Below are 12,878 nucleotides of genomic sequence, written 5' to 3' on the forward strand. Positions count from 1 at the left end.
AGGCTATGTCCGACGATCGAAAGCGACGACATTGTGTCATCAATGATCGGCAAGGGATTCGTAGCCTAGCTGTTGACACCAATAAGGGCTGTATGAAAATACCTGTACTGAGGTTGAATTGGTCGGTGGGGCTTTATGTCCGAGCCCCGAGCCCGGACTCGGGCCCGAGTCCGGACCCGGGCCCGAGTCCGAGAGCAAGATGGAACAGCACCTCACTTCAGCAGCTTGCCGACCCCGAGCTTTCCCTCCGACCTTTCCAGCATCATTGATGTCCGTTGACCGCGCATTCAATACCTGCAATTTGGACTGTCGTCAAGATGGCTGAGGACCAGAGCTTTGGCAGTACCCGGTCAGCATCTTCACCCGCTCGTCGGAGCCGCCGACCTGTGCAATCCTGCGACCCGTGCCGCCGCCGAAAAGTACGTTGCGATCTCAAATCGCCATGTTCAGCCTGTCAAGTCTCCAGAAACTCGGTGACGTGCACATATCAAGGAGATCAGCAGCAACCCAGTCTCGCCCTGGAAGACCGTGGAAGCGAGGGCAATACTGTCCAACAACAAGTTCCTCGCTCGCTCAGCATTGCCCCAAACAACAACATCGATCACCCTGCAAAGAGGCAACGAACAACGAATGAATCGGAGCGAATTCGGAGCGTAGAGCGACGTGTACAGCAGCTTGAGCACTCGGTTGTACCAGAAGTCGATCCCCAGCAGCACAGCCTCAGCAGCAGCAGCAACAATCATCTCACGCTGCTGGCATTGTCTGATCGCCTCCAACACGTCGAGCAGCGGCTTGCTGAGCTGTCCCAAGCTCGTCCTGCGCCTTCAGCTGTCACGGGCGATAAGTCTCTAACAATTCCGTCTGTCATCCCTCGACTTCGTCACAACCAGAAGAAGGTAAAACTGTTTCCTTCAAGCCACTGGCTGCACACTGCTGAGAAGGTATCGTTGAAGCTCCTTTCTAATGAACACCTTGACTGATTGAACATTGGCTGACGTGTCAATAGTTCAGAGTCAGCCATGTTGGAGACAGTGACGTTGAATTGACCTTCGTGGATACCAAGGCCGAGCTGGCCGATTCGGTGAATGAGATACGCAACTTGCGACTCACGATGAAAAATGAGCAGGCACCGCAGATGGATGACCCCGTTCCTCAACTTCTGAGTACAATGCCTGCTCGTTCCATCTGTGACCGACTAGTGAATCACTACATGCGGACTTTCGAGTTGATCTATCGTTGTTTTCACATTCCCACATTCTGGGCAGAATACGAACAATACTTCAGCCAGCCGCAACCTGTAGTTACAAACTTTGCAATCAAGTTGGGTTTGGTGTTGGCCATTGGAAGCGTCTTCAGCAACGACGACGACAAAGTTCTACAGCGCTCGCGGCGTACTTGGATACAAGCTGCTCAATACTGGATGGTTGGACCGTCAGAGAAAACTACCAACAATCTTGATGGAATTCAAATTTTCTGTCTTCTATTGGTTTCGCGGCAGATAACATTAGTCGGCCGTTCACCGTGGCTGTCGGAAAGTGGTCTACTTCGGGTGGCTATGGCTATGGGCCTGCACCGAGATCCACAACTGTTTTCTCTGTCTCCTTTTCAAGCCGGGATACGAAGCAGGCTTTGGACAACAGTCCTAGAGCTCGTAATCCATGGTTCCATGGACTGTTCCATCCCTTTGCTTCTTTCTTCAAACGACTTTGACGATCATATGCCTCTTAATGTCAGCGATGCTGATTTAGATTCAGCCAGCAAACAGTCTCCATCTCCACAACCGTTGACAAGCTATACGGAATCGTCGATACAAATTTTCATGCGTCAGTCCCTGCCGATACGACTTGAAGTTGTCAGGGCGGTCCAAAACGAGCGATTAGAGCACTCATACGAAATGGCCATTGAGCTAGCTACGAAACTTCAGTCAGTTTGCCGTACTCTTGCAAGCTATTGTCGGTCGCATTGGTCGCAATTCCTAAGCATGCATCACGCTTTCCTTGATATGCAGATTCGTCGGTATATTCTGGTTCTGCATCGGCCTTTCATGCTACAAGCGCAAAAGGATCCCCGCTTCTATTTTTCCCGGAGGGTTTGTCAGGAGTCTGCAATGATTATCGCCACTTATGCCGAGCGACTTCGGCTACCTGCAGACTCTCTTGACGATCTGTCCAAGTTGATGGTGATGAGCACAGGGTCATTTCGCGGACCTTTGAGCCTGGACGTAATTTCAGTCTTGGGCTTAGAGGTTGTGTCTCAGCTGGAGGAAACGGGTTCCGGTCCGTCATCTGCTTCGATTGGTCTCAACCACACATTGGTCCTTGATCCTCTCGCTGAGCTGGCGCGCGGCCAGCGAGCGCCCATCATTCGACTTTTGGAACACATCAACGAACAATTACTGCAGATCGTAAAGTTGGGCCATCCTACGTTGAAACGCTACATCTTTCTTGCTGGCATTCTTTCCCAGATATACGCCATGGAACGCGGCCAACCCATTTTGTCTGCCGTGCTGAACACTGCAAAAGACAGCCTGAAGGAGTGTTACGATGTACTACAGTCCTACAGGGCCGCCAACACTCCCCGAGAAGTGTCGCAAGACGTGATCGATAATGGGCTTCTTGACGGCCTGGATTTTGGCGCAATGGTGAGTACAAATTACCAAATATGCGCCTCTTACATAGCACTACTGACTGAAGTCAGGACTCCAACTACCTGGACTTTTCGGCCTTTTTGGTTCCAACTATTTGATAGAGCAAGTTCACAGGACGATTTACGTTGCGAAATGAAGATCGTGATTAATTGAGGTTAATTCTTTCCATTCTGTTCTATGTTCGATCGTCTCTGTCTCGGAAGGGTTTGCTTACAAAGGTGAGGTATGACCTGCTGCTTGAAGCAACACTTGTGATGCATTGTGCACCTTGTCCAGACTATCTGAGCGCCACGCTGAAAATCCATCAGGCTGCACGAGGACAAGACAAGCATCCCAAATTCGGAACGCATGAGTCTCATTCATCAAACAAAGGCTCTTTAAAGGAATACTGTGCTGGCGTGCTGCTTCTTCAAAACTGGCCAGTGCGATGGGCACCTGAAATTGGTCTCCGGCTGCTACTGCTTCTTTCTGCAGAAACGCGACCATGGTGAAGCCTTTCCCGAATCCATCGGAAATGGCGCTGCCGTCCGACAAAGCCACGTGCGGTACCCGCGAACCAGGAAAGGTAGTTGGGATGTAGTTGCGTGAGTCGAACTGTGGTGCTGCCTTTTCAACATCCACCTGCTCGTTCAGTACTGCCAGACTCGACTCGTAGCGGTGACCCATTTCAACGCCGAAGCTCTGGTTATGGTCATCGTTTTGCTGAATGTACTGATCGATTTCCTCACTCAGGGCTATGCCGCGCTCATCCATGGATTCGATGACGACCGGATCCAATTTCACAGCTGTTGAAAGCCCCATGAGTTTCATCATGTGGATTTTGCTCCAGTGTTGCATCAGCGCTGCCACAGGACGACGTTCCTGTTCGTATGTCTTCATCAAGTGAGTGCCACCCCAGCCTTGAACAGTGGCTGCGAGCTTCCAGCCAAGATCCCAAGCATCAGCAAGGCCCATATTCATTCCGTAGCCGCCCGAAGGAATTGTCTGATGACAAGCATCTCCGGCAAGGAAGACGCGCTGATGATTTCCGCTCCACGTTTCGGCGAGAGCTACTGTCGGCGTGAAGATGGAGGTTGCAGTGACTTCATCAATAGAAATCGGGTAGGGTGAGCCCACTGTCCAGGTCTCCTTTCCGTCTTGCGCGATGATGGCGCCGCCGACAGAGCCGTTATTGGTTGTAGGGTCCGTGGGAAAAAAGGTATGCCAAAATCGGCCCTGGCGATGGAGTCGCTCGAGATCCTTTGACTTGAAATGGGTCAAGGCAACGGCTCGATGCCTATCGTTGTTGGAGTTAGCTTTCAAGGAGTCTTATTGTCTCTTTGAGCACATGGGCCACCGGAATACATAGCAGAACTCACATAGGCCCGCCTTCTAGCTCCGCGCCCACCGAGACAACTAAATAGTTTAATCACTGGCTGCATATTTTCTCTTGCCCGTTGGCCCTCATGCCTTCTCCATTTCATTTAAATTTCGGCTATGTTTTGAGTATTTCCCCTATCATCTTCCAAAACTGGTTGATTTCACATAGATAAAAGCTCTATCTCTCAATCGAAATTGGTACAGACATGGTGTTCCATATCCATTAAGAAGCTTTGCACGTTTCCCCACCTCCCAGAAACGCACTACTGGAGTGCCAAGGGCATTGGATCATTATTGGCGTTTGAGAAACAAGTCATTCAAGTTACACTGCATAAGCGGCTTGCAGTACGTCGTACAATCGCCATAATAGTACATATCTTGATTCGAAGGTTATTTTCGACAGCAGGATATTGATCAGCCAGATATATTCCGAAGTTCCGATTACACCCCCATTCTAAATCGATTCTTTCTCCATCACCAAGGACCCCCATCTCTGAAAATGGGCTAGATATCATGCAGGAGGTATATAAGAGCATATAATGTTAATTCTATACAATCAAAATAAGTAGGACTAATGCTAAGTATGCAGTGAATTCTTGATGGGATCTTGGTTCGATCTAAGATTCAGGAGCACCATCCCCGACCTGGCTTCCGGTGGTATAGTTACCAAAGCATGCCTTCTGGAATTGCGCCTTGTCCTTCAGAGTCGGCACGCCACGCAAGAACTTATCGAGGCGGCAGAAACCGTTGCTGGAATCCTCGCAACCGACAAGTCCATCTTGCGGGAGAGGAGAATTGTTGAGCACAAAACGAATGTATTTCGCGGTGTTGGCAGTCGACTTGATGCTAGGGTTGGTGTAGAGAACAGGGTCCAAATGATCGAATGACACGTCACGAGGGCAAGTCCAGATCTCGGACATGAACCGGGCACCAAAGGGTGTCATCTGGCTGAGAGAGAAGTTGCGCTCAGGCGCATGGTCAATGTCAACGGGCAAACCCTTGGGACCGTACTTGAAGTAGTCGAGACCAAGGGCGTTAATGACGGACAAGATGATATCATCGTGAGACATATCCATATAGAAGGGCTGGCCAAATGGAAACTGGGCTTTGTTATTGGTGTAGGTGTAGTTGATGCTGGTATCGCTTGAGGTGATGAGCTTTTGCTCGAGGCGAGCGGCGAGCTCTAGAACGTAGCCGATGCCCTGGGCGCGACCGCTGGGCGAGCCGTAGGCGTAGTCTCCATAGTACTGCACGTCGATGTTGTATTCGAAGTCCTTCCATTCTTGCTCGGTGAAAAGAGAGCAGAATGATGAGCCGCCAAGACTGGTGTACTCGTATACACAGAGGTTCTGCATGGCGAGCACGTCCATGGTGGTCAGGTTGAAGTTGGGAGGGAAGTAGGAGGATAAACGGGTGCGAGCATTCTTTGTGTATCGAGAAATGAAGATCTCAGCAGCGTTGTCGCTGTGATTTTTGTTAATACGGTTTCATGATTAGGCATCTATTGTTGGAGGACTTTTTGCTCACCCTTCAGAATAATCAAACGTGCACGTTTCGTAAGAAGCGAGAGTGTTGTTGAAATCAGCATGCTCGGGAATCACGACAAGATTATACTGGTCGTAAGAGCTGTTGGCTCCACTGTTGCCAAAGAAGCCGCCTAGTCGAAGAGGTTAGCTGGTTATCCGGGAGAGATGAATGATATGAGAGTTCCACTCACTGAGCCACCAACGTGCGCTTTCCAAAATACGTCCCTGGGAGGTAGTGCGAAACACCGGCGTCGGGCGGTCTGTGCCGTTGGCGTAAACGTTAAGAGATGAGCTCCAAGCAGCCACATTTTCACGTCCGGCACGGTACAACAGTCTTCCGTACTTGATCCAAAAGTTGGCACCGGATGTAGCCTCAGTGGCAGCACCGTTCGCCATAAGAGTATCCTCACCAAGAACATAGTCCCAGTTGTTCAGGAACTTCAAAGGACCGACAGCCACGGTCTTGTGTCGGTTAGCCTTGCTGTAATTGGTCAACTTAGCTGCGAAGTTGGACATTCCCTCGCCATCCAACGGGTAATCCGTGGGGAATCGCTGCGCATGGCGATGCAGAACATGCACTTGAGACAGTTCACATCCTTGTGGCACACCACTAGGAACGCCGAAGCTATCTGCGTCCTTATAGGGGCTGAGATTGGCCCAACTCTTGGTCATGTCAAAACCAGATGCATAGCTAGATCCAGTTGGGCCCGGTGCAGGAGCAGGCGTGCTAGTAGCAGTCGCCGTAGCTGTAACAGCAGCTGTCGCCAGCGTGGCTCCGATGAAGTTCTTCATGGTTGATTGGAACCTCTGGGTTTCTTGTGGGGTAGTGGCTCCACGGTTCACTTAAATCTCTCGTCCTCCGTCGTCTGCGTTTGGTGATACCCAATTGCGACTGTCCAGGTGATCCTTAGAGCGTAAGTAAGTACAGTAGATGTGATGCAACTGAACTGTTGGCTTGTTTATCGAAATGAATTCTCCAATTAACTTTCGGGGGATCGTTGTTCCACAAAACCTGGGAGCCCCTGATTGGCGTTATCTCCTTCTTAGCTGGGTGGCCTGTGCGGTCCCGAGGATTCTCACCCGCTTCTCACTTTCATTCTCACCTTCATTTTCACATGTGTCTATAGTGCACTCACCCTTCTCACCGCGCGACGCTGAAGCGGCTCTCGCCCATTTCTCACCAGGGCGACACCTACTCCTGGCCGCACATATGAACCTGTGATGTAATTCTCATCTTTTGGTACATTAATCAGATTTGGACAGGCAGGTTGGTTCACAGTACAGTCATTTTCGCACAAAGGAGCTACGAGGTACAGAATTGCTATGCATCTGTGCTATTGATAGAGTAATATCTATGAAATGATAGAATCTAGACTCCGAAGCGGAACTCCCGCACCTTCTTCTGATAGTAGAAAGATGCCAACAACCCAGTGACACCGAGAGCCAGTGGCATAGCAGCCCTAGCCTTTGTCTTAATGATCCGAGGGATTGCAGAGCCCAGAAGAAGGATGCTATTTCCAAGGGCGAGCTCAGTGCCGTAGTCCTTGTTCTCCTTGATCAAATAACCTAGCAACGTGGTCAGTTTCCGAATATCCTAGCACGCCCACGGCCGAGGTACTTACCGGAATAGGCATATGATATACCGAGTCCAACACCGGCAATCAAGGAAGGCGTTGATCGGGTTCGCAGAAACCCAATGGTACCTCCCACAGGGACTGGTTATGGTCAGAAACGTTGAGCAACCTATCTTGTTGCGCGCAGGACTTACGAAGAGCGGCAAGGGTAAAAGAAGGATGTTCAGCCATGATGACTTTTAAGCACTTGAAATATTCCAAGGGTCTGAAGCTTTAGAATTTAGGAACCTCTCAAGTGCCAGGGGCGAGATCCGGGGCCTCCCGGGGCCGAGTTCTTATTAGTCAGCGGAATGCAGGGCCTCGGGATCGGGGCCTCGGAATCCGAGCACCGAACTGGTTAGAGCCGAAGCCATCGTATGATATGACAATCATTTAGACAGCCACCTAGGAACTTCAGCAGGCGAGTTTGCAGCAGGGCTTAATTGATGAGCTGGTCTAGCGTGACACTGGGCTCTCTAATCGCCTGTAGCTTGAGTGAGGACCTTGGAGGACATGCAGAAAATCGCGACAGAGGCGACAGAAGCTCCCTCTATCTCGGAAGGTATCACTGATGACTTCGAAATCAACCTGAACCTGGGCGATGACGGCGAAGGAATCCGCGATGCCGACATTTAAGTTTCGTGGAGATGCATCACTACATGACTTTAGGTTTTCTGTTTTGTTTTGTTTTTTCTTTTCAATGGCCTAACAATTTAATCAACCGATTAACTGTCTACTTGATCATTAGTTACCTCTATTTTTGCATATCGAGACAGCCCAGCGGATTTAAGCAATTAACGATTGAACTTCTTTAGCTCCAGCCATCGCAGTCCCGGATATGCCAACATGGCCCACGACGAACCAACCCAAATGCCGAGATCCGAGCCACTGTCGCCAACCATCTTGGCAATTGGACCGGCGAAGTATACCTCGTTCATGGAAATAATTGAACCAGCCCAACCGATCAAAAAGGCTGCCATTGCAGCGAGACCAAGAGGTAATTTCGAGCGATCGGCCCAAGCCTCCCAATCAAAGCCTCTCGATGGACGGAAGATAAAATGTTCCTCCAGAGCAATTACAAGGTAGATGCAAACCCAGTAGCCCATTAGAGCGAGCCAATTCTCAAAAATGTCGGATAGGTTATTCCGACCAGCCAACGCGCAGACAAAGTAGATGATGACGCCGACGCAGGTCCAGACCCACCGGGGAAGCTTGGCCGGGTAGCGGCCCAACATCTGGAATCCCAAGGAGGCGGAGTAAGTTCCCGCGACGTTGTTGGCGATCTGACCCAGGGAAACTAGGACGCCCAGGAACTTGCCGAAGCCGCCGAGTCCGTTGTAGCCGGCGAGGATCAAAGAACCTGAGGAGACGCTGTCGGCGGCTTCCCAATCGGGATGAGTCGCCACGCCCGAGCCGAGGCCGACACCAATCAAGTTGGCAAAGGTCAAGGCCAGCCCAACACCGAGGAAGGTCATAATGAAAGTTTTCCACTTCTTCGTGTTGGGGGGAAGTAGACATAGAAGTCCGCACCGGCGGGAGCCCAGGCGACGGACGAGGATAGGCAGAGCGAGAAGAAGGAGAGGCGATTTCCGGCGACTGTTTGCGGCGAACCCGTAGATACGGTTGAGGTGTCAAACTTGGGGCCAGCGCTACCAATAAGGACAAAGGCGGCGATGAGCTGAGGGATCCAGGCCCATCTATCAACGTTTAGGTTAGTATCTCGGTTGGGCTAGATCAAGGAATGATGAAGAGAAAATATGTACCGCTCGTAGATATGGAATAGCCGCATGCCAAACAGGACCACGATCCAAGTGACTATCACGATGATAACCACGCCTACAGACACGGTCATGTGGTTTCCAGCCACGGCGGACAGGACTTGTCCACCCACGATGCTGTCGACCATACCGTATCCCAGCATGATGACAATGTTTAACAGAGCGCATATCTTGCTGGGGTAGTATCCCATGAAATACCGAGCCACAACCTGATTGCAGTAGTCCATCAGTATACTGGTCGATACGTGCGCAATTGGATCAAAGTCATACCATAGTTCTGTTCCCACTAGCTGGGCCAAACGTCCCCATATAAGCAACACCTGCTGCACCCAACAGAGCGCCGAACGTGGCACAAAGAGCCGAGTCGACAAATCCCAGCCCGTAGTTCGACGGACCGAGCATACCGACGGCCATATTGTTCGCCGTAATGTTAACACTGAACCACATCAGAGCCATCTGCATATAGTCCGCCGACGTAACCCTGGGCTTGCGTTCATCGAGCGGGACACGCTCGATACCGCGCGACTCGAAGAAATCCAGCTGGCCTAGGCGGGCATTGAACCGCTCGAAGGCATTTTTCGACGGGTGCAACGGCGGGGTTGGCACCGGCGATAACGATTTAATTACCGTCGCAGGCTGAGTATTCTTCTCCTCGTCTTCCACAGATCGCTCCATAATGCTTTGAGGAGAGCGGAAGTGAGTACGCAGACCAGGGCGATCGGATATAGGATTGGAAAAACTCCAATGGGGCCTTTAAAAGTGCAGAAAGAGAATTCTGCAAGGAGCTGATCCCTGTCGATGCCGAGGGAAATAAATCAGTGAAGCTCTCAGCCGGATGTAACGACGGCCCGAGATGGTGTGGATGGTGGGAGATGGTGTTACGCTTGTACAGTGGCATACCATTAGTACTTTATCTTTGCACCCCAGTACATCCCTGACCGCTCATTTTATCTTACCTATTCCCACCACTACAGGCTAGTGGTGTTGTGCAAATACTAACTACAAGTAGGTAATGATAAGTGACTGTACGGATACTTCCGGCTGGGCACGTCCCTTGGCCCCCACCACATACCATGCTTAGCAGCGCCACTAGGCTTGTATTATAGTTCACGAATGGCCAGACGTGGTCCAAAGTTAATTTACGCTTTGTAGTTGGATATTTGGCCCCCACCTCTGGTGCCCCTCACAGCCACTGGGATGTACCTAGGTATGTATGTACTTTGTACATATCCAGGGATGTATATCTCTTCACGCACAACATTCGGCCGGAATACCTTTCTATTCGTCGGCCCACCGGGCTAATAGATCTTTTCTCCACTCTCGATGCGGCTTTATTAGAGATGGGCAAACCAATCTATACGGCGAGAGACCGGCAGCTAATCCAAACACGCTCGCTACTCAAGTTGGGGGCCAAAGCTGAAAAGCTTACGCTAGAATCCTGCCCCTGAACATCAAACCAATCCCCGACCCCCTAAAATTCGGAGCATCATCAGCGAATCAATGGAATGGAATGTGATATCGACACTTGCTCATTGGCAACGTTACCCCCAGTCCTCCTCGTTGGTGGGTTTGATTGCTTAGACCGGCGGCCCCCGGGTAATATGAGGCCACTGCTTATTATTCAGTGGGTCGCAACCACCATACAAGATATATGTTGTAATAATCGTAACAATCACGATCGCTCGGCTCAAGTGGACAAGGTTCGTGCTAACCCCTTTATTCCATAAGCCTAAAAAGGTCTGCTACACGGCCCTGGTTAGCCCATTCATCCTCACTGGCCCCTTAAGATGCCCACGTAGCTCGGCCAGGGGAGGGTCACCACCCCATACACACAACATGTCAAGCCAAGGTGGTGGTTCGATACATGACTTGATTGTCGAGTCATGGATTATGTACGGTGTGGGAATCTTATTCTTCATCGTGCGACTGTCGGTGCATTCTTCGGACTCGGTTGCTGCTGAATTTACCGCTGACTCGATCGCAGTTATGCTCGGTACAAGCGTCTGAAGTTCCACTTCCAGGTTGAGGATTATTTGATGTTTTTGGCAATAGTACGGATTGAGGGTCTCCAAGTCCACCCTCGTGCCCGTATGAGGCTAACCATCCCATGTAGATCTTCTACACTGCGTTTGTAGTCACGAATATCGAGATCACCAAGTACGGGAGCACCTTGTACGAACCAGGTCAATTCGAGACATTCACTGCCGATGACATCAAACAACGGGTCTTAGGCTCGAAGATTGAATTTGCCTCAGAGCATGTGAGTCGTCCTAGAAAGGCTGCAAAAACCGCCTCTAACTTACTTTTTCAGTGCCAAGTATGCACCATCTATTGTCTGAAGGCCTGCATGCTGTTGGTATATTTTCGAATTACGTGAGTTAAGATCAAGCAATCCGTACACTCAAAACTGATACATTATAGATCAAACCTTAAGCAACATCGATGGGTCAAGCTATCCGCCCTCTATACCGCCCTTGGATGGCTGGCCACCGAATTGACCTTGTTTTTGAACTGCCACCCCATATCCGGATACTGGACATTGCCGCCGCCTCAGCGCGAATGCGCCACTTACTTCCACTTCGAAATTATACAGGCAGTCTTCAACGTCAGCTCGGATATTGCGATTCTGTTGGTGGTTCTGCCGATGCTGTTTCGAGCGCGTATGCCATGGCGGACTAAGCTTCCGATCGTGGTAGTATTCTCAATGGGTATTGTGGTAGTAAGTTGTCTATACTTTCTCATCCCAATCACAAAACCGCTGGGCAGTGCTAATGGATGACAGATTCTCTGCGCCATCATTTCCAAAATATTCACGTTCCGCAACATTTATGACACGAGCTACCAATTCTGGTACCTGCGCGAAGCTTCGATCGGCGTCTGGGTAACCAATGCCCCCTTCGTATGGTCCTTGGCCCGCTCGACCCTCAGCTTCCTAAAGTCAACAACCAACCCAACGAAAACCACACCCCAGTATACTTTAAGTGCGCCTGGGGCATCAGCCATTCGGGCCCGGTCCGGGACAGAAACCAGATCGTCCCGTGCGCTAACTAGAATGTATGACATGGATCCTATCGGTGGAAGCGAAGAGAGTATGATTGAGATGGGTGAAAGGAATAAAGCCCCATATATATCAAGCGCGTCGATCGACGACAGTGTACCCTCAGCCTCAGAATGGGGCGAACGGTCACACCGGAGCAGCTCTCCCGGGGAGCAGAAAGGCCATATTTGGAAAACAACCGAGATTACTATCGAGAAGAGCTAGACAACACACTTGAATGATTCCGGGATGTTTTCTTTTGGGCCATCATGACCATTTGGCGACGTACTATTTTCGGCCTGAACTCTCCCAGGCCATATGAATATCTGAAAGGAAACGCACAGGTGCACTTAACTACTAAAAACAAAGAAACGGTATCAAAAGAAGTGGTATCAACGGATTATTCTCGGAGTCTAAAACAAGGAAGAGAGAGCAATATAATATATTAGTACTATCTGTCTGACTGACTCGGAGGAAAGCAGGAGAAGGGAACTAAGCAGAGCTATCTACACCGGTCTTCCACACGACCTAGTACTAAGTCTGGGGCCCTAAATCGGGTTACAAACTATGCAATATCCTAATTATGTGTATTTTATGAGGATTGTTGTTCTATCAGAACAATCACTCACTCCAGATGTTTGGTTTTAGACATAGAAAAGCCCTGAGGGGCGAGCGCGATACAATACATTTCGATTACCGTCACCCTTCACCTAGGCAGTCTCCGATAGGGAGTCTAGTACCCCGTGAGTGGAGCTTATATTGTTGCTTCCATTGAGTATGTACTTATTACATATACGATAGCCATGACAAACATATTATATAGTGGGGTGTAATCCCTTGTAACTGTAGTCACGAAAGCCATCTTCCTTCTTAGTACGGGATACGATATGTTGTTGGCCACTGCCAGAATGCCGCCAA

At 50.1% G+C, this 12,878-nt stretch overlaps 6 protein-coding genes across 6 annotated transcripts; 2 read left to right on the forward strand and 4 right to left on the reverse strand.

The window, feature by feature from the left end:
• Positions 1–317: 317 nt before the first annotated feature.
• Positions 318–2,745, forward strand: N7471_009325 (Zn(II)2Cys6 transcription factor; the record flags this gene model as incomplete). The annotated part of the gene is made up of 3 exons (XM_057282044.1): positions 318–941; positions 1,007–2,641; positions 2,698–2,745. 3 exons carry the CDS (start codon positions 318–320, stop codon positions 2,743–2,745), a joined length of 2,307 nt encoding a protein of 768 aa, XP_057132927.1.
• A 112-nt stretch (positions 2,746–2,857) lies between these two features.
• Positions 2,858–4,230, reverse strand: N7471_009326 (uncharacterized protein; the record flags this gene model as incomplete). Its single annotated transcript, XM_057282045.1, has 2 exons — positions 2,858–3,892; positions 4,213–4,230. 2 exons carry the CDS (start codon positions 4,228–4,230, stop codon positions 2,858–2,860), a joined length of 1,053 nt encoding a protein of 350 aa, XP_057132928.1.
• Positions 4,231–4,623: 393 nt separating this feature from the next.
• On the reverse strand, positions 4,624–6,324 carry N7471_009327 (histidine phosphatase family protein; the record flags this gene model as incomplete). Its single annotated transcript, XM_057282046.1, has 3 exons — positions 4,624–5,470; positions 5,534–5,663; positions 5,724–6,324. 3 exons carry the CDS (start codon positions 6,322–6,324, stop codon positions 4,624–4,626), a joined length of 1,578 nt encoding a protein of 525 aa, XP_057132929.1.
• Positions 6,325–6,901: 577 nt separating this feature from the next.
• N7471_009328 (TMEM14 family protein) lies at positions 6,902–7,337 on the reverse strand (the record flags this gene model as incomplete). The annotated part of the gene is made up of 3 exons (XM_057282047.1): positions 6,902–7,098; positions 7,155–7,247; positions 7,301–7,337. 3 exons carry the CDS (start codon positions 7,335–7,337, stop codon positions 6,902–6,904), a joined length of 327 nt encoding a protein of 108 aa, XP_057132930.1.
• A 602-nt stretch (positions 7,338–7,939) lies between these two features.
• N7471_009329 (Permease cytosine/purine uracilthiamine allantoin) lies at positions 7,940–9,598 on the reverse strand (the record flags this gene model as incomplete). The annotated part of the gene is made up of 4 exons (XM_057282048.1): positions 7,940–8,638; positions 8,662–8,842; positions 8,909–9,132; positions 9,194–9,598. 4 exons carry the CDS (start codon positions 9,596–9,598, stop codon positions 7,940–7,942), a joined length of 1,509 nt encoding a protein of 502 aa, XP_057132931.1.
• Positions 9,599–10,739: 1,141 nt separating this feature from the next.
• On the forward strand, positions 10,740–12,235 carry N7471_009330 (uncharacterized protein). The gene is made up of 6 exons (XM_057282049.1): positions 10,740–10,851; positions 10,908–10,974; positions 11,037–11,183; positions 11,235–11,296; positions 11,345–11,642; positions 11,706–12,235. Exons 1-6 carry the CDS (start codon positions 10,760–10,762, stop codon positions 12,183–12,185), a joined length of 1,146 nt encoding a protein of 381 aa, XP_057132932.1. The 5' UTR covers positions 10,740–10,759; the 3' UTR covers positions 12,186–12,235.
• The last annotated feature ends 643 nt before the right edge of the window (positions 12,236–12,878 follow it).

This window comes from Penicillium samsonianum, assembly GCF_028829775.1.
Source record: "Penicillium samsonianum strain IBT 33392 chromosome Unknown utg000005l_segment0_segment0, whole genome shotgun sequence".
In the NCBI taxonomy this organism is placed as follows: domain Eukaryota; kingdom Fungi; phylum Ascomycota; class Eurotiomycetes; order Eurotiales; family Aspergillaceae; genus Penicillium; species Penicillium samsonianum.

What these genes read in the sequence shown, in the direction of transcription:
- N7471_009330 (XM_057282049.1), top strand. Translation starts at nt 10,760, where the DNA reads ATGTCAAGCCAAGGTGGTGGTTCGATACATGACTTGATTGTCGAGTCA. An exon ending in ATTTGATGTTTTTGGCAATA is followed by an intron (nt 10,975 to 11,036) that starts GTACGGATTGAG and finishes CATCCCATGTAG; the next exon opens with ATCTTCTACACTGCGTTTGT. An exon ending in TTGGTATATTTTCGAATTAC is followed by an intron (nt 11,297 to 11,344) that starts GTGAGTTAAGAT and finishes GATACATTATAG; the next exon opens with ATCAAACCTTAAGCAACATC.